Genomic DNA, 18420 nt, shown 5'->3' with positions numbered 1-18420 from the left:
CCGTGCTGCTGTTGGGAGGGATGTCTGACGCTCCTTTTCTTCTCCAGTCCCTCGGCCAGGCCAGCGATGAGGCGTCTCCTCCGAAAGACGCTGTCCCGAGCAACGCCACGGCCAGCGCCAGCCTGAGCCCGCCGTGCGCCAGCCCGCCGCTGCTCTCCATCGCCCTGGGGCTGCTCGCAGCGCTGCTCCTGCACCTGCGCTGAGCGGGACGGCTCCGGCGCACCCCGAGCCCCCGAGACCACCCTCCCCAGGATGGCATCCCCCGCCCCGGCAGCGCCGCGGCACCGCTCCCGTTCCTGCCGCCCTCCGCTCGCCTCGTCCCCCCGGCCCCGGAGTGAGCCCCCGGCCTTGGGGAGACGGGCAATAAACGTGCTGGTGCCGAGACCTCGTCTCCGCGTCGGGGCGGTTCGGTACAGGGGCTGATGGGGGGGGGGGGGGGGGCACAGCACCGACCCCTTACCCGGGGCTACAACCCGCGGGGCTGGAGGGGCAGGGTGGGGCCAGGGTGGCGAGCAGGGCCGGGACCCTCGAGCGGCTCCGAGCGACCCCATAGCGGCTCCGAGCGGCTCCTGAGCGACCCCATAGCGGCCCCATAGCGGCTCCCGAGCGGCCCCATAGCGGCTCCCGAGCGGCCCCCGAGCGGCCCCGAGCGGCTCCGAGCGGCTCCCGAGCGGCCCCATAGGGGCCCCGAGCGCCTCCGAGCGGCTCCCGAGCGGCCCCATAGGGGCCCCGAGCGGCTCCGAGCGGCCCCCGAGCGCCTCCCGAGCGCCTCCCGAGCGGCCCCCGAGCGCCTCCCGAGCGGCCGCGGGTTCGGGCGGGACCCCCGCGCGCCCTCCTTGGGCCGGGCGGGACATCGCGCGCAGCCCCCGCGCAGCCCCGGCCAATCCCGCGGCAGGGGCTGCTGCTTCTCGCCAATCCGGCTAGGCCAGCTCCCGCCGCCAGCCAATCACAGCCCGGCGGCGGTTATATAAGACCGTGAGACGGCCCACAGGCCCTTCCCTCAGGCGCGGCGGCGGCTGCGGCCGGGAGCGGCTCGTGTTGGGGGCTCCGGGAGAGTGCGGGGATTTCACTTTCTGCAATACCCCTTTCTGCTGCGCTGATCCTAACCTTTGAGCCCCTCGTGTGGCTGCCTGTTCTCCTGCCCAAACGGGTCTTGGGGCAATGGGAGACACGTGGAAGATGGGCGTTTGGTTGTGGCCGTTGCTGGGAGCCGCGGCAGTCCCCAGCCGGCTGGGGATGCCTGGTGTCGGCTGGCGCACTCCAGGCTGTCACCGCTGCTCCCTGCGAGGGTGGCGAGTGGTCGCTGACCCCATGCAGTGACTCCTCAGATCGGGCTCATGCTGGCAGCCGTGTCCTCTCCCCAGCAGCGAGGACAGAGGCGCTGCTTGTCTCCGTTTCTCGCCCCGTGTCCCCCTGGCTCTGAGTCACATCTCCGGGGAGCTCCTGCTCTCGACCCAGGTGGGCAAAACCTCTTTCCCGGTGGTGGAAGATGGGTGACCTCAGCCAGCCCTGCTTCAGGGACAGTGAACGCTGCTGACCCAGAGCTCAGCCCGGGGTGCCACGACAGGGACACCCCCAAGGCCATGGGCTGGGTCCCCCTGAGCTGGAGCTGGAGCTGGTGGGGTCCCACAGCCCCCGGTGCTCCCAGGCCGGTGCCTCCCACCTCAAACTCCATGGCCACGGAGCTGCCGGTGCCCGTGGGCACTAGAGGGCACTGGGATCCCATCCTGGCAGCAGGATCGGGCCTGGGGCTGGCATGGGGCACTGCCAGGCTGTGACAAGGACACCAACCACCCAGGCAGAGCTGGTCCAGACAAGCAGGGCTGTATCTTACACACGTACATAAATACAGTTCGGGGGGAAGAAATGGTTGTGGGGAGGGGCTCTGCTGTTCTCCAAAGGGTCCCATGCCGGTCGTGTCTGTGGGATCCTTCATGGACCATGTTCAGGGCTCCCCAGGAGGGAGGTGGGGTGGTCCCCCCATGATGGAGAGGTTGATGGGCATCCTTCACACCAGCAGCTGGGGTGGAGAGGTGCTTGGGGGACAGCGTGGGCGGGGTCTGAGGCCTCCTGCCCCAGTGTGGGGGTGTTGGCAGGGTGTCCCCATCCTGCCCCGTGGCACCTCTGCCCCTCACAGCACCTGGATGTCCCAGATCTGCGTGGGTCGTTCATCAGCCATTTCCCAAATGATGGCGTGGTCCCGGTCGTAGGTTCGGCCGCCTGCAGAGCGAGGGGAAGGTTTGGGGAGGGCAAACCCTGCTCCTGATGGTGATGAAGGGGTGGGTGTCCCACATCACAGCCAGCCACCCCATTTTTGGGCATCCCTGGGAAAGCAGCCCCTGCACAGGGCCAAGGCCTCACCCTTGACATCAAGGATCATGTCCTCGAACATCTGGCTGTGGATCCGTCCCCGAGAATCAACACTCCAGGTCTGGCGTGGCATCCGGCTCTCGGACCACAGCACGGCCTTCGCGCCCCTCCCAGCCGGCCCGATGACCTGCAGGCTCATGTTGGGGGCCACCTGCGAGGGACACAGAGGGAGGGATTTCCCTGTAAATGCAGCTGCTTCTTGTGGTGGAATGTGGGATGAGCAGGAAAACCCCTCAGTGAGAGGCGGGGGTGATGAGGGTGACAAAAACTCCGCAGGGAAGGCAGAGATGGCTTCACGTCTCCAGGAGAGACTCGGGGGTGAGAATCACCAGATCTTTGGGGACAAGGCTGGGATCAGAGGCTGGGAAAAGCTGTTATAAATCCTGGAAGATGGCTGTGGGGTGGGGAGTGCCCAGCAGGAGTCCTGCCAGGGGCTGCCCCGGTCCCCTCGGCGGCACTGGCTGTCACACCTGAGCCCTGACCTGGTTTTTGACCAGCCCATCCTCGTAGTACCAGACGGAGCTGCTCTGCTCGCCCAGGCTGGAGACCACCACCCGCCCCGCCTTCATGTCCTCCACGTCGTCGGGGACCGAGAGGAAGAGCTCCAGCTCCCTGCTCCTGATGCGGAAATAGATCCGTCTCTGCAACGAGAGAAACCTGGTGTTTGCACCCAAAAAGCCCTGCTGCCTGCACCTCCAGCACCTCACCCGGCTGGGGCTCTGGGAAGGGACGATCCTGGACCCCTGGGAGCTTCTCCCCATTGTCCTCCCCTCAGGAGATCCCCACATCTCCCCAGGGCGATGGCTGCAACCGTGACCTGTCCCTTGTAGCTGGCACGGGCAGGGCTCCCCACGCTGGGATGCCGTGGATTTTACAAGGCAGTTGCCCACAGGGAGCGTTTCGCCACAAAGGAGGCCACTCCCAGGGTGGGGGACAGGAATCCGGGCTGACAGTGCCGAGCTGGTGGCACCTTTCCCGTGTCAGAGCTATCAGCTGCTGCTCTCCGGCTCCCCCAGCCCACCCAGAGCGGGCTGCCAGCTCTATCTCCGTGTGAGCCTCGTGCCCCGGGGTTTTGGGGTTCACCCCACCGGGTGGCAGTGCCCTGTCCCCTCCCAAAGGTGACACTCACCTGGCGGATGGGGTAGAGGGACCCCACGTGCTGGAGCCCACTGTAGGTCAGCCAGTTGGTGATCTCAGTGCAGTCCAGCAGCCACTGCCGCCCTCGGAAGTCGCCGTGCTCGCACAGCACCCAGCTGTGGGGACAGGGTGGCGTGGGACAGGTCACCCCCGGGGGCAAGGGACACCCACCGGGTGCCGGGGGACCGGGGCTCACTTACATCCCGCCTTTGACCCGCACCGACAGCACGTGGTTGTTGAAACCCTCTGCCTGGAGACTCCGCACTTCGGAGTTCAGCTCGATCTCCTTCCCCTCGAAACACTCCAGCCCGTGCAGGAAGATGGAGGGCTCCGAGAAAAACTGCGGGGTTGGGGGCAGAGACGGGAGCAGGAGTGAGGGCTCCAGGGATGGGGAGCCAGAACTGGGGGTGCCCGTGAGAGGGGAGAAACGTTCTGGGAGGGGTTCTGCTTGGGAAGGGAAGGGAAAAGGGAGCTCACCAGTGGAACCTTCTTCAAGGAGCGGATGGCAGTGGAGCAGAGGCAGCCCATGGCGCTGAGCGTGGGGTACTCACCCTCGGACAGCACGTGCTGCTCCCCTGCAAAGTCCTGCCCGTCGAACAGGATCCAGCTGGTGGGGAGGAGCATTCCCAGGCTGACAGAGCCATCATAGCAGGTATCCATCCCTCCTGTCACCCACAGCACCCCCGTTCTGCCCACCCTCTGGTGCTGCCCAGGGTGTTGTCCCCATCCCCACCCCCAGGACGCCCTACCTGCCCCCACGGACTCTGCAGGAGCGTGGGATGAAGGCTTTGGGCAGGGCCTCCTGGTCCTCCTCAAAGGCAACGTGATCCCCCAAGAAGTCAGGCTCTGTGAAAAGCAGGATCTGGGGAAGGGGGAGCAGAGGGGATTGGTGAGGGGGACAAAGCATCACCACCCCCCCCACAAGGGGCTGTGTCCCCAGGGGGTCACATCCCCCTCCCCAGCCACCACCCCCTGACCTTGGAGACGAAGTGGAGGTTGTGTTCCCTGACCTGGAAGCGAACAGAGAGGGGCTCTGGGTGTCCAGCTGTGACCCCCACCAGCCCCGGGGGGTCCCATGAGGAAGGGGTGTCCCCTCACCTGCAGGATGGGCTGTGCCGAGGCGATGTGACAGTCGGTGGCCCCCCAGTCCTCGCAGTTGCGGTACACCCCCTTCTCCAGGATGTACTGCTCACCGGAGTAGTTGGGGCCCTCGTAGGCCACCCACCTGCAGGGAGAAGGTGGGTTCTGGCTCTTTTCCCCCCCAGCCACCCCCCAGGCCCCCCTGCCCCGTCCCCATGCTCACACGCCACTCAGCACGTGGATGGACTGGGTGACGGTGCCGTAGCCGGCCAGCTGCGTGTCGGGGAGCGCCTCGCTCAGCTCCACGCTCGGGCCCTCCTCAAAGTCCATGGCCTCAAAAAGGACCAGTGCTGGGTCGGAGAAATCCTGTGGGGAGAAGGAGCCCCCGCCAAGCCCCGTGGTCTGTCAGGGGAAGGGGCTGTGGGCCAGGCACACACACAGCCGGGCTCCTGCCTGGCCTCGCGCACCCCGGGGAGGGTGGGAGCAGCTCCCAAACCTCTGCTTGGATGAGTCTGGGGGATCTCGGGCCATGCCCAGCTGCCTGACACAGGCAGGGAAAGCTCCCTTTGGGGGGTGAGGATGCGATGGGGGTGCCTGGCTCTCTCTGCCCATGCTAAGTCCATTCCCAAGCGATTCCCATTCCTGCCCTCACCGTCCGGATCAGCCGTAGGGACACCAGTTCCTTGCTGTAGCCGCCCCACTGCCTCCAGTCCTGGTACTCCCCTTCCTCCAGCAGGTACTGGTGGCCACGGAAACCTTCCTTCTCGTAGCCAACCCAGCTGTGGCACAGGCAGACACAGGCAGTGAGACTCCAGAGGATTTCCACGTGCTGGGGCACGGGGACACCATCCACACCCTCTCTCCCAAGCGACCCACAGCCATTCCACAGCCCTTCCCAGGGGTGACCATCACCTTCTCAGCCTGCTCCTGCCAGGATGCCAGCCCTGCCCTTTCCGTGCCACTCACCAGCCACCCAGGACACGCAGGGAGCCCACGGTGGGCAGCGCTGGCTCGGGCAGGCGCTTCAGGTCGTAGATGTCTCTGCTGATGGTGAAGCTGCGGCCCTGGAAAGCTGCGGCCTCGTAGATCAGCACCTGGGGACACGGCGGGGTGAGAAAGGGGACAAGGTGGGGTGAGAATGGTCCCAAGGCCATCCCAGCCCGTGATTCCTGGGAGCTGTCCCAGCACTCACCTGTGGCTCACCAGGTCTCTCCACAACGGGGCAGCCCTGGAAGGAGAAGGAGCCCCAGTGAGGCTGTGGTGGCAGGAGGGGACATTGCAGGGACATCCGCTTCCCCCCTTTAAAGCCTGAGCTGGGGTTTGGGTCATTTTCCTTTAAGAAGCTCTTTTGAAGCTTTCCCTCACCCCTAACCCACAGCAACACTTTCCAGAGCCACGCTTGGCCTGTTTCCACACCAGCATCTCACTGATGGCGAGCAGGAGCTGCTGGAACACACTCCCACCTGGATACAGCCCCGGCACCCCTGGAACCACACACCAGGAACCAGCACTCACCAGCCTGATGGGATGCATGGAGCAGATGGATGGGTCCTTTGCTCCCCAAGCCTTTAAATTGGGATACCCGCCTGGCTCCAGAACGTAGGGATCATCATCGAAGAAAGGCTTGGAGTAAACCAGCCAGCTGCAGAAGAGGGGGAAGGCATCACACCCTGCTCCAACCCGTGCTGGAGCCCCCCTGGCAGCCCCCCCAGCCGCAGGGTCCCGCTCACAGGCCCGAGTGGACGATGATGGAGGCGGCAGCCAGCGCCTGTCCCCGCGTGCGGGTGTCCTCGGCCGAGCGGGTGAACCTGAGCCGGGCGCCCTCGCCGTTCTCCTCGGCGAAGAGGCTGATCTCGGGGGTCCGGTAATCCTGGGGGAACAGCGGCGTTCCGGGGCTGCGGCACCTCTGCTGGGAGGGCGCTGGGAGGCTCCGGGGGGGTCCCTGCACTCACCCGCACCACCCTCTTGAAGGAGCCGATGCGGAAGGCGCGGCTCCCGCGGGGCTGCCCGTTCTCCCCGCTCTCCCCGTACGCCGTCCAGGGGTTGTCGATCTCCACGTCCCCCTCGGCCAGGACGCACTTGCGCCCGCGGAACCGCGGCTTCTCGTACATCACCCACCTGGGAGCGGGGTGGGGGCAAAACGGGGGGAAAATCCAGCTTTACCCGCAGCCCCGCGGGTGCCCTCGGGGCAAGGAGTGGATGGGGACGTCCTGCCACCGCCGCGATGCTGCGTCCGCGGTAATTAGCACCGGCAGCACTGGTCACTCCTGAGCCCCGGGCTGCGAGCCGGCCCAGCCGAGCCCTCCCTCTGTGTCCCGCGTGTCCTCGCCCCGCCACTGTCCCTACCCGCCTCGGATGACTCGGATGGAGATGGTGTGTGAGAGCTCCCAGGACGTGGCGTCGGGGACGTCGCCCCAGATCTCCCGTTTCTGCCCCGCGAAGCCGGCATCGGAGTAGAGGATGATCTGGGAAGGGGTGACAGGGCGGGGAGGTGCTGCCGCACCGCGCCGTGCCCCGGCCAGCCCGCCCAGCCCGGCCCCACCGCCCTCCCTGTACCTTGCCAGGTCTTGTGTTGATCTTCTCCAAGCCCTCCTTGTCCTCCTGCCGTGAAGAGCCGAGGGGACGGGCGGGTGAGGAGCGCGGAGGGACATGCGCTGCACCAGCCATCTCCCCGCAGCCCAAGAGAGCCGCAGCCGCAGCCTCGCGTCTGGAGTCTGCCCGGCCCTCCCACCGCCCCGAGCAGCCACACCTCGAGCGCTCCCGCACTGCTGGGGATCAGCCTCCCGCCTGCCCCCGACCCTCCTGTCACCCGCCCGGGACCCTCCCAGCAGCCGTGGTGGCACCCTCCCATCATTTGACCTCGGATCCACCCATCCCGGTATCCTCCCATTGCCCATCCCAGTATCCTCTCATCACCTATCCCAGTAACCTCCCATGACCTGTCCCAGTGCCCTCCCATCGCTTATCCCAGTACGTGCACTTTCACCCCATGGCCTCTCTGATGGGAAGCACAAGCCGTATGTTGGGAACAGGGAAAGATGCTCCGGGGTTCCATCCCCACCCCTTCCCACACTCCCGGGAAAGGAGAGCATTTCCCTGGGCACCGTGTTGGATTCACTCACCAGGACATCCTCGGGACACAAGGTCACGGTGCTCTCTGGCTCCTCGGTGACAGAAGGGACAGAACCAGAACTCAGGGCTTCCAGCATGGCCATCTCAGGGCCAGAATGGCCACCAGGGCCCAGCCCATTGTGGTCCCCGAGGGAGGGTGAGCCCGTGCCCCCGTTGCTGTCAGGCAGCTCGAGCAGGGCGGCGCTGGGGGACACAAAGCGGCTGTAGAGCACACTGTTGTCCAGGCGGGAGTAGGGCTTGCCCTCATCAGCTCCGGCTGCCCTCTGCTCCAAAAAGTGGGAGAGCAGTGCCATGCCCTTGAGGACGTTCCCTCGGAAGAGCACGCTCCTCTCGGCCGGGCCCCCGGCTGCCAGTTTGGCTTTTCCATCTGCTCCCAGTGTCCCCAGGAGTGAGCCCCCCTCCACCCACCCATCGCCCACCACGCTGTCCTTGGGCACTCCACGGAGGGTCCCTGCAGCTGCCCGCTCCTCGGGGCTCAGGTAGGGATTCTCGATCTCCTCCTCTTCCTCGGGGGTCTCCGAGGGCCGCCCCGCCGGGCCCCGCGCCAGCAGCTCCCGCAGGGCCTCGGGCAGGGACACGGGGGCGCGGGGGGCCACACGGTCCTCGTGGATGGGGGGCAGAGCTGCACAGCGGCCCAGCGCCGACGGCCGGGGCTGCCGCGGGGCCTTGGGTGCCTTCCGCATCTCCGAGGGCTCCATGTTGCGCAGCGTGTCCACGAAGATCTCCATGTCCACCAGCAGCTCGGGGTCCTCCTCGGTCGCTTCTGGGAGGCTCTCAGCTGGGGCGTCAGGGGCTGGGGGCTCGGTGGGGGGCTCTGGGATGTTCTCCAACTCTTGGGCTCTGCCCTGGCGGTCTCCCATCGTCTCATCCCCCTCCAACTCAATCTCAGCCTTTGCTGATGCTGGTGTTTCAGATGAAGGCTCTGGACCATCGCTCACCTCTGAGGAGGGTTTTTCGGGGGTGCTGCCAGCTGCTGGAGGGCTCTCTGTCCTCGGTGGCGTGGCTGAAGCGGTGCCATCCACGTCTGTCACGCTTCCCTCACCTGCGCCAGCGGCGCCTGCCGAGGGACACTGCGGGGAGCTGGTCAGACTGGTTTGTGGGTCCCCGGGCCTGTCGGCTCCCAGGGTTGCGTTCACCAGCGTGGGTTCGGCTTGTGGTGAGTCCTTCTCCTCGGGGGATCCCTCGGCCAGGGGCCCAGCGGCCTCTGTGGTGGCCGGCGAGCTCTCCTTGCCTGCTGCGGCCACAGCAGAGCCGCTGCCGTCCTGCCTGGGGCTGTCCCGCTGTGGCGAGGCCGTGGTGGCCCCGGCAGTGTCGTGTGTCCCGTTTGGGGCTTCCCGTCCCTCCGCCGGCCGCGGCTCAGGCCCGGCCGCGTCCCTGCCCGTCCGCAGCACGGTGACCTGCCTGGCCCTGGGCAGGGCCGGGACGCAGCCGGGCTTGGCAGCGTACGGGGCACCGGGACCGTCCCCGGGAGCCCCCGCGGGACGCTCGGCGGAGCGGGTGGGCAGGAGGGTGCCGTGCACGTAGCTCTCCCTGTGCACGGGCACCTCTCGGGGGGCACCCGCCAGGGCGGGGGTGCCGTCACCGCCGGGCCCCCCCTTGCCCCGCTCGTCCTGGCGCCGGGGCCTCTGCGCCGGGGAATAGACCTGCGAGAAGATGGGGCCGTGCGCCGTGAAGTCCTTGAGGAGGCTGACGGAGGACGAGTGCTCGCGGTGGGTGGGGGTGGTGGGGCTGGAGCCCGTCTTCTCCACGATCTCCCTCTCCCAGGCCTGCAGCAGGAGGGACACGCGGGAGGGGCTCCCGTCCCGGCCCCGCGCGCTCCCGGTGCTCTCCAGGCGCCGCGACACCAGCGAGACCTTCTGGAAGCGGGACCTGCCCTCGGGAGCACCCGCGGCTCCCTGCTTCATGCTGAGCTCCGCGCTGGAGATGAAGCCCCTGCTCTTGGAGTGCCGGAACGGCGGATCCATGCCGGGGGCCGGGCAGGGAATGCCGTGGTCCCGTAACTCCCCGCGCTGCCGGGCTCAGCCCCTGCGGCCGCCACGCTGGGGCTGGCAGAGCTGCAGGGAGAGAAGGAGCCTCTGGGAAAGCTGAGAACAACCACCCCGCTCTTTGAGGGAACAGCCCTGGCCCCCAAACCAGGCCCTCAAACCCCACAGACCTCCCTCTGATCCTGCGGGACAATATGGGGGGATCCCGTGAGCACAGGAGGTGGCTTTGGGGCTTCCTGTGGAGCTCACTCCATCCCCCCCGGCACGTACGGGGGGCACCGTGGGCCCCTCTGCCTGCCCGTGCCAGCGCTGCTGTGGCCGGCAGGGACGGTGTGAGCTCTGCCACACGGCCTGGTGGGCTGTGGCAGAGCCCGGCAGGGCACAGGTGAGCCTGGCGGGGCACAGGTGAGTGTGCAGGATGCGGCCGGGCCGGGCCGTGCCCCGAGCTGTGGGATGAGTCAGGCGGGCAGCAGGGCTGCGCCGAGTCAGCGAATGCAGCAAACAAACAAGCCCAGAAAAAAACAGGGAAGCTGCTCCGTGGGGGAAAGGGCCGGGCTGGGATCGGGACCAGGGCTGGGGCAGCCGCGGGGTGCGCAGGAGGAGGCGGAGACCTGAGCAGCATCATCCCTTGGCCCTTCCCTGTGGCTGTGTGGCAAAGGTGGGATGGCTCCATCCACCTCTGTAGCCTCACTGGCACAGGGAAAGGAGCTGGGATGGTCACCCAGCACTCGCCCCCTGATCCGAGATGGTCCCCAGCACCCAGCTCCACGTCCTGGTGTTGGGTGCTGCAGGGTGGGCATCGCTGTGTTCCTCGGGGCTCAGGGCAGGGGACAGGGACACCTGTGCCACCTCGGCTCCGAGGGATGCCAGCGGAGGCGTCCCTGTGCTGTGGCCACATGCCTGCCTCAGAAGGGTTTTATTGCTGGGTTGGGGAAGCAGCTGACGCAGCAGGTGCTGGGGAGGGAGCTGGAAGTGCACCCACATCCCAGCATCTCCCAATTAGGAGCTGTTCGGTGTCACCACCCAGCTATGGGGACAATGGCAGGGATGGGGATTTGGGGTCAGCCCGAGGACAGGCTGAGATTGAGGTCCCCATCCAGGGATGGGGACACCTCCCTGCACAAGTTCCAGGCTGCTTTCCCTGGGGGACACCTCGGGAGAGGACCTCACCCTGCACCAGCCAGGTGGGATGAATCCAGGCACTGGCAGGTTGGGTTTTCCCAGTCCCTGAGGGCATCAGGGGGCCAGGGGCAGGCAGGGAAGTGCCGGGTACAGGCAGCTGCCTGCCCCTTCTGCCAGCCCGCCACGCGCCCTCCAGATCCTGCTCTCCCCGGCCCAGCAGGTCTTTCCAGAACAGATAGGAAGAGTTTGTGTCATTTTTCTGGAAGGCAATGAGACCTTGTCTGGGACAGCCAGCGCCGCTCGAGGCTGGGATCAGCCTGGGTGGGGCTGTGCAGCCACATGGGCAAATCCACAGCTGGATCCCCAGGGCCACAGCTGGATCCCCAGGGTCATGGCATTCACCAGTGGAAGAGGGATGGATGCAGTGGCCATGCCCATGGCTCCAGGACAGCACTGGGACAGGGATGCTGACCCCGTGCAGCACCGGGCTGCTGGGGGAGGGGGGAGCTGCTGACTCAGCATCCTGCCTCTCACCTGGAGCTGGATTTCCAAAGATCTCCAGGTCTGTCTTTCCCATCCCATCCCATCCCATCCCATCCCATCCCATCCCATCCCTGCAGCTGGATCCAGCACCTGGTGCCACCCTGGGCCCCACAGGACCTGGGAAAGGAGCTCACCCAGAGCCCTGCTCTGCCCCAACGCCCCATTTTCTGCTAAAATAATTCCCACTCCAGCAATGGGTGAAGGACATGAGGACATGAGGACACGAGGATGCAAGGACAAGAGGACAAGACCCTGCAGCTCCCTGGTTGCTCCTGCCAGCCATCCCCACCCGCCCGGACATGCCAAGCTGGATCCAGCAGTGTTGCCACACCGGGGCTCTAATTAATCCCCCTTGGCGAGGCCAAGCCAAGCCAACCCACTGACTTCGTTTGCTGCCTCCCGTCACCCCAAAGGGTCTCCCAGCACCCAAGTCAAAGGCACGAGGTGCTGTTTAATATTCAGGAGAGACGGAGGGGCCGAGGGCAGCAGCTGCGGCTGCCTTTGAGCCGGTGACCACGGATTAAGCTGAGCCTCCGGCCACGTTGGGCTGAGCTCTGTCACCGCGGGGTGAGAGCGGACCTGCCGCCTTCAGGAAAATCAGGGATCTGGGCTGGGTGGCTGCTGCAGGTTCATGGGGAGGGCAAGGGAGCCACCGTCCCCCCTCGCTGCCGCTGCCTCCCCCCGCTGAGCCGTGTCGTGGGCAGCCACGTGCCCGGCATGGAGGGGGACAGGGGTGACAGGGGAGCCCCGCTGTCCCCTCAGCCCGAGGCAACCAGACATGGAGGACCCCAGTTCACTCTGGCGCCTCGTGGGATGCACTTTGGTGTCAGGAGTGGGATTACAACCCCAGCAGTCCCCCAAATTCAGGGACTGAAGGTGAGAGGGTCAGAGCTGGGCTCAGCCCCCACCTCCCGGCCCCATCCCCCATCCCTGGCCAGTGCTGATCCTGGGGGAGCAGGGACCCCTCCCAGAACCTGCCAAGGCTGGGCGCGGGTCCAAGCACCGGGCAGCCCGCGTGGGTGGCAGCGGGACCGGAGCACCGGTGCCCTCCTCCCCCAGCACCACGGAACCCCCTCCCTGCCAGCACCCCCGCCAGCCGGGCCGGCCCGGGCAGCGCCCTGTGCCCGGGGGCCCCGCCCTGCACCTCCGTGTACCTGCCGGCCGAGGGTCCCGCCGGGGCCAGCGGGGTCTGTGCCGTGCCGTGCCGCGCCGTGCCGCGCCGAGCGGGCTGGCGGTGCTGCTCTCTGCACACCACGCAGCTGGGCGGACCGGCAGAGTCACCCTGAGCACCCAGCCCTGAGCACCCAGCCCTGGCGCAGCGGAGGTTTGGCATTCCTCAGGTGCTGACAGCCGGGGAGCCGGTCAGGCTGGTTCCAGCACCCAACTCCCCCGTTTCCTCCGACTCAGCAGCGCCGGGAGGGAGCCCAGCCGGCCTGGGTGGCTCTGGGTCCCCCGGACCTCTATCCCACCACCCACCCGAGTGAAGGGCGATGGTAACCTCGGAGGGGACATCAGGGACCACTTTTGTCACCGCACCTCCGGCCAGCACGATGCCCCCAGCATGGGCCGGGCCGTGGGGCTGGCAGGGTCCCAGCTAAGTGTGGTGAGGGGCTGCGGGTCCCCGGGGCTGTGATTGCCCCCGGGTTAATCATCTCCCTGGAGGTCCCACGCGGAGCCCCCGGCTCTGCAGCACGTTCCCGAGAGGCTCCGAGTGCGGGGAGGTCTCCCAGGTCTCAGAGGGCTGAGGCTCTCGGGGGCCTTCACACGGGCTTGGGGATGGAGTGGAGGTCACAATAGCCCTTGGGGACCGCGGGAGACTTGACCCCGGGGCGCAGGGCCCTGTCCCGGCAGCGCTGGGAGCGCAGCAGGACCAGCACCCGCCCCCTATCCTCGCCCTGCCCTCCCGCTCCGCCCCAGCCCGCGGGAGCCCGCTGCGGTGCCAGCCTCACCCCGGGGCCACCACTCCCGGCTGCTGGCCCAGCCCAGGAGCCTCCCCGGCCACCGCCAGCCCGGCGCAGGTGGCCACAGTTCAGCTCCAGCTGGGGCGCCCGGGGCCACCCAGCTCTGGGTGACACCGCTCACGTGCTGGGGAAACTGAGGCAGAGCCGAGCTCTCTCTGCCGGGCTTTGGCAGGTCCCTGGTCCCCTCCCGTGCCCTTCGCCGGGACCCCAAGGGTGGCTGAGCACCCACGCGGGGAACGACTGCTGGTCCTTGCGGCTCGGGCACAGGAGCGGGATCTGGCCCCCGCATCCCTCCAGCGCCGTGGGCTCGCAGGAGGGGCAGAGATGGGGTCCCGGCATCCCCGGCCGGGCCGCGGCGTGTTGGGGGAGTGTCGCTGTGTGTGCACGCGTGGGTTCAGCGCGAACACGCGTGTGCCAGCGTGCGGACGTGCCGAGGCAGCCGAGCCAGCCGGCTGCGGCTCTGCGGGCAGCGGGAGCTCGCTGCACAGCCCCCCGCACCGCCGGCGCTGGCCGAGGAGGGCTTGGTCAGAGCTGGAGATGTTCCTCCCCGCAGCAAACCAGTTCCCCAGGCACTGGAGAAACTGGAGGGACAGCGGGGCGAGCCTGGGCTTTGAGTCACTGTGTGCGAAGGGAGGGACACGGAACGGGGCGCGCTGGGGACGGGCGGGGACCCGCTCAGCCGCAGCTCCCGGGAGGGAGACGGGGCCGGAGGGAGCCCCACAGCACCCCGAGTCCTCCCGGGGCTGCAGGGGGGCCCCGCTGGCATCCTCCCTGCAGGCAGGGGGAAATGAGAAGGTAAGAGTGGAAAAGGAAAAGGACACCCCCTCCCTTGGGGGAACACTGTGTGCCTGTACCCCGTTCCCAGTGGGGCCTGGAGGGCTCTGCTCTGGCCACATCTGCAGTGAGTTTCCAGGTCTCAGCACCGGGGCGGGGGCTGAGCCGGGGCAGCAGGTGCCGGTGTTTGGAGGTAGTGAAGCGATGGGCTCCGCATGTATCAGCCAGCTCAGCTCCCTTGGGATCACCCCGACCAGGACTTTGAAGGGAGTTGGCTCTCCAGCACCCCAAGAAAGATGAAAACCCTGTTTGCCAGACCACCAGTGAGAGGAGGAAGGTGCAGGACAGGCCGGTGCTTTGGGGGGTGAGATTTAGCTGCTGGAGGAGAGGCTCTGCCTTTCCTCCATATCCTGCTGTGCCCTCCTGGCTCCCCCAAAACAATTTTCTCCCCCACTGCCTGGGTTTTTGCCGGGGGGAGTGAAGTTTGAACAGGAGTGGGAGGATTTGAGGGGCAAGGGCAGAGTTGTGAGCTCTGGTCTGTGGGGGTCTGCAGCCTCCGAGGAATATCCTTCAGCTATCGATTCCCCTTTATCAGGGAGCAGGAATATGTATGGGCTGAAATCCTGATCAATCCCCACTCTGCAGCCGATCAATCAGCTGCTGCTCCAGGGCTTTTATCAAAGGGAGCTGCCGAATTTGGGCACAACCCATCACTCCAGGCCATAGTCCCCACCCACCTTTACCCTCTCCTGCCTTATGGGAGGGCAGGAAGCCGGGCAAGCCTGGCCCCAGGCAGCACCCTACAAGGCACCCCACAGGAACACTCCTCACCCTTCCCTTGCCGGGTGCCAATGCCCCGGGGAGCCCCATTTGGGATGGAGCAGGATGGCCGCGCTCCATCCCCAGAGCTGTGGGGCAACCCCAGGCAGAAAGAAGCCCCAGGGGAGTATTTTTGGAGTGTTGGGAAGGTGCTGCCTGGTTAGGGCACCCTTGGGAAGCGCGCTTGTGCAGGTGTCCCCCCAGCCCCGCATTCCCAGCACTGGGAGCATCCCTCAATACCGGCTGGGCTTGCTGGAGGCACGGGGCGAGTGGGGGGTGTGGGGGGCCAGGGAGGGGGAGGAGCAGCTCCGTGGCCTCCTTTATTGATTGCTTCGTAGCCAAAGGTCAGCGGTGAGTGTGCAAGAGTGGGGAGGAGGGAGCTGGGGTGTGAGGGGCTCGCTGCCAGCACTGGGGCTGTGCCACGGGGGGCAAGTGCCAGCCTTAGGCAGGGCAGGGTGGAGTGCCCAGCAGGCTCCCATTGCGCAGGCATCCACTGCTCCACCTCGTGCCTCAGTTTCCCCACCAGCTGATGCTCTGGCAGGACTGGGCAGTGGCCACCAGCGTCCTGGGCTGGGTGGGTGCGGAAGGAGGCATTGGGGGCTGGGAGGAAGGGTCTGTGCCCACAGGAGGCGGGTGGAGGTGGGCTCGGGGAGAGTTGGAGGAGGTTTGTGTGTCTGTGTGCAGCCAGGAGGGCTGTGCCTGTGGGATGGGCAGGGAAAGGGATCAGTTTTCCTTGGCAGGAGCTCGGAGGCTGCTTTTGAGCTGCTCAGTGGTGACAGTGACAGCGCTGGGAGGTGGCGCTGGAGCTCCGGTAACATCATTTTGCATGGCTCTTCAGCCCCCAGGACCCTGGAGGGGTTTGCAGCACCATGGGGACACCGGTCCCCATCTCTGCCAGCGCTGTGACCCACGTGCCTGGGCACTGCACGTCCCCAGGGCTCATCCTGCCGGGTCAGGGCCTGGATGGAGCCCCGGGGCAGCTCCGTGGGTCCGGCCCAGGGACAGCAGTGCTGGCACTGGGCTCACAGAGCTCCTGCCCTCGCCCCGGCCATGCCGAGGGGGAAGATTTACAGGCTGTCAGAGCCGGGGCCAGAGGTCAGCAGGGGTCAGAAAGTCCATTTCAGTGAGGTCAGTGTCCACTTCTTTCAATCTAATGAAGCCATTATTTGTGAAAGCGGCTGCTTTGCCGGCGATTCCCTTGAAGCCGAGCAGGGCACAGCGACCAGCTCTGAAAGAACAGGAAGGAGTCCCCTTCCCTTTCGCATTTGCCATTCAACAGGCCCCGAAAACAAATACACCACACACAGAAATATGACACAGGGCCGGCGCTGCTGTGGGCTGTGACACTGGCACTGGGGAAAGGACGGGATGGACAGGGATGATGCCTGGAAGTGCCGTGATCGGGGATGTGGCTGCGTCACATGGACGGAAAGTCACTGAGGATGGGCAGAAATCGGGGGGTGCTCAGGAAGTTGCTGCTGCCTTTAAATAGTTACAGGAAAATGCCTCTAGGGCCACTGGTCACTCCTGTCCATCAGGAAGGGGCTGGAGGGGGAAGCTGGTGCAGCGTGTGGATTATTTTCTGAGGGATTCGTTGTGGAGAAAGCAAGGGCTCATTCCTCACCACGTCCTTCCCTCATGCCCTCACACCTCTGCATGGGAGCAGAACATGCAGGCTGCACCCTCCCCTGATCCCGACTGAAATGGGAAAAACTGGGAAAGAGATGGGATGGAAGCAGGGATGAGCTGAGAGGGCTGGAGCCATACGGAGGGGGCTCCCATAGGTCTGGGGTTATTTTCTCCCCTCTCACCCCAGTTATCCTACAACCGAGAGGAAAACGAGGATAAATATGCAACCCTTGCAGCCAGGAGAGGGGGCCAGACGCATCCCCGCTCCCACAGCCACCGGGATGATCCGGGATCCCCACCCCAGCCGGCTGTGAGTGCCAGCAGAGAGAGCGGGAGCGTGAACATGGACACGCACTGTGGTTTCCTTCTTGCCAAGAAGGCCACCAGCCCCGTCCCCTCCACCAGCCCTGTCCTGAACTGGGAGTTCTGCGGCTGCCAGCGCCTGGTCGGGGATGGGAGTGGGGATCCCACAGGAAACCCTGGCCAGACCCTTTCCTCCTTCTGCTGCAGATGAGGTGCTGCTCCTTGGCTTTGGGGAATCGACTCAGGACCGACGAGAGACCAGCTGAGTTTCCTCCCCAGCCCAGTTCATACCCGTTAGGACCGGCGTGAAGGTGAGGTGACACCTTGTGACACCATGTGTGGGTGAGTCGTGGCACCTCCCACTCCACCTGTGTCCCGTGGGACGCGGATTCACCTGCACCGCGAGAGCTGACAGGGTCCCGGCGGGCTGGGGAGCTCCCGGCAGCTCACCGTGGGGTGTCATCGCAGAGAAAAACCATTCTCGACCTCTTCCTCCCCCTCCCTTGCCGTCCGTCAGTGGGAGTCCAGCGGGGCTGCTCGGCTCTGTGGGGAAGGGGCAACGAGGAGCCCGCGGGTGTGGGGCAGAGGGAGGAGGAGGAAGAGCAGGAGCAGGAGGAGGAAGGGCCCCGCCAGGACCCTGGACAGGGCCGCGGGTTCAGCACCACGGCCAGCGGCAGCGGCCCCGGCGCGGCGGAGCCCTCGCGCGGGGATTCCCCACGCGGGATTTCACCGCCGGCACCGGCCCGGCCCGGGGTCCCCCTGCGGGCGACACCGCGGTCCCCGCCGTGCCCGGTGACCGCGCAGGGCCCTCCCGAGGCTCCGCTCGGTGCCACCACGCGGGACTCGCCCCGCGTGGGGCGGCCGCGGTGGGCGCAGGCTCCATCCCCCAGCCCCGGCTCGCCCCGGTTCGGGGGCACCGCCGGCTCGCCCCGGTTCGGGGGCGGCGCGGGGGGACCCCCGGGCACAGCCCGGGAGGGGCGGCGGGCGGCGCTGTGCCCCCGCGGCCGGGGCATTGTCCGCCGCCGGAAATGGAGCCGCTGGTCACTCGCCCTTTGTCCCCGCCCGGCCCGGGGGGCGACGGGCCCCCGACACCGCCCCGGCACCGCTCCCCGCCGCCGGTGCCGCTGGGACGGGGGGAAGCGCGGCCACAGGAGTTGCGCGTCCCGGGGGTCGCACCGTCCCGGGGTGCGCGCCCCACTCGCGGGACACGGGATGGGGCTGGGGGCGCAGGAAGACCCCGGTGTCCCGGAAAGCCGCCCCCTCTTCGGTGCCGCAGCCCGGCCGGTGCCGGTTCCCCCGTCCCACCGGGTCGCGGCTCGCAGGTGGCTCCACTCGTGGGGAGGGGGCGCGGAGAAACGACGTGGAAACTCCCCCCGATGTTCGGGGGTCCCACCTCCAGCCCCCCCTCCCCGGGTGTCACCTCTTCCTTTGACAGGTGGCCTCGCCCCTAAGTGCCCTACAGGCCCCCCCCTCTGCAAATCCCTCCCGGAATGTGTCGCTATTACCGGGGGGGTTAATTAGTATCACGTGGGGACGGGATGGCGGAGCAGGGCCCGGCGCCCCCC

General features: G+C 66.9%; 2 protein-coding genes across 2 annotated transcripts in view; one reads left to right on the top strand and one right to left on the bottom strand.

Annotated features, from left to right (window-relative positions):
* Nucleotides 1-1808: 1808 nt before the first annotated feature.
* Nucleotides 1809-12680, bottom strand: CRYBG2 (crystallin beta-gamma domain containing 2). The gene is made up of 20 exons (XM_042015776.1): nucleotides 12524-12680; nucleotides 7710-9773; nucleotides 7144-7188; nucleotides 6934-7052; nucleotides 6540-6705; nucleotides 6318-6457; nucleotides 6103-6229; nucleotides 5780-5815; nucleotides 5554-5681; nucleotides 5240-5366; nucleotides 4811-4953; nucleotides 4606-4732; nucleotides 4485-4517; nucleotides 4257-4369; nucleotides 3985-4114; nucleotides 3708-3847; nucleotides 3500-3623; nucleotides 2853-3011; nucleotides 2362-2521; nucleotides 1809-2220 (listed from the first exon to the last, which is right to left on the bottom strand). The coding sequence occupies exons 2-20, from the start codon at nucleotides 9681-9683 to the stop codon at nucleotides 2132-2134; spliced, it is 4080 nt and encodes a 1359-aa protein (XP_041871710.1). The 5' UTR covers nucleotides 9684-9773; nucleotides 12524-12680; the 3' UTR covers nucleotides 1809-2131.
* Nucleotides 12681-17883: 5203 nt separating this feature from the next.
* Nucleotides 17884-18420, top strand: part of LIN28A (lin-28 homolog A) — an 11526-nt gene continuing 10989 nt past the window's right edge. Inside the window, exon 1 of the mRNA XM_042015360.1 lies at nucleotides 17884-18040. Coding sequence (XP_041871294.1) covers nucleotides 17884-18040 — 157 coding nt within the window. The remainder of the gene's footprint in view (nucleotides 18041-18420) is intronic.

This window comes from Corvus kubaryi, unplaced genomic scaffold, assembly GCF_017639235.1.
Source record: "Corvus kubaryi isolate FWS band 111438036 unplaced genomic scaffold, C.kubaryi_AGA036_p1.0 split3-37304, whole genome shotgun sequence".
Lineage (NCBI taxonomy): Eukaryota > Metazoa > Chordata > Aves > Passeriformes > Corvidae > Corvus > Corvus kubaryi.
Note: the sequence above shows the minus strand (reverse complement) of the source record. Positions and strands in the feature narration are given on the sequence as shown.

What these genes read in the sequence shown, in the direction of transcription:
- CRYBG2 (XM_042015776.1), bottom strand. Translation starts at nt 9,683, where the DNA reads ATGGATCCGCCGTTCCGGCACTCCAAGAGCAGGGGCTTCATCTCCAGC. An exon ending in AGAGACCTGGTGAGCCACAG is followed by an intron (nt 5,682 to 5,779) that starts GTGAGTGCTGGG and finishes CCGTGTCCCCAG; the next exon opens with GTGCTGATCTACGAGGCCGC. An exon ending in ATCCACGTGCTGAGTGGCGT is followed by an intron (nt 4,733 to 4,810) that starts GTGAGCATGGGG and finishes TTCTCCCTGCAG; the next exon opens with GTGGGTGGCCTACGAGGGCC.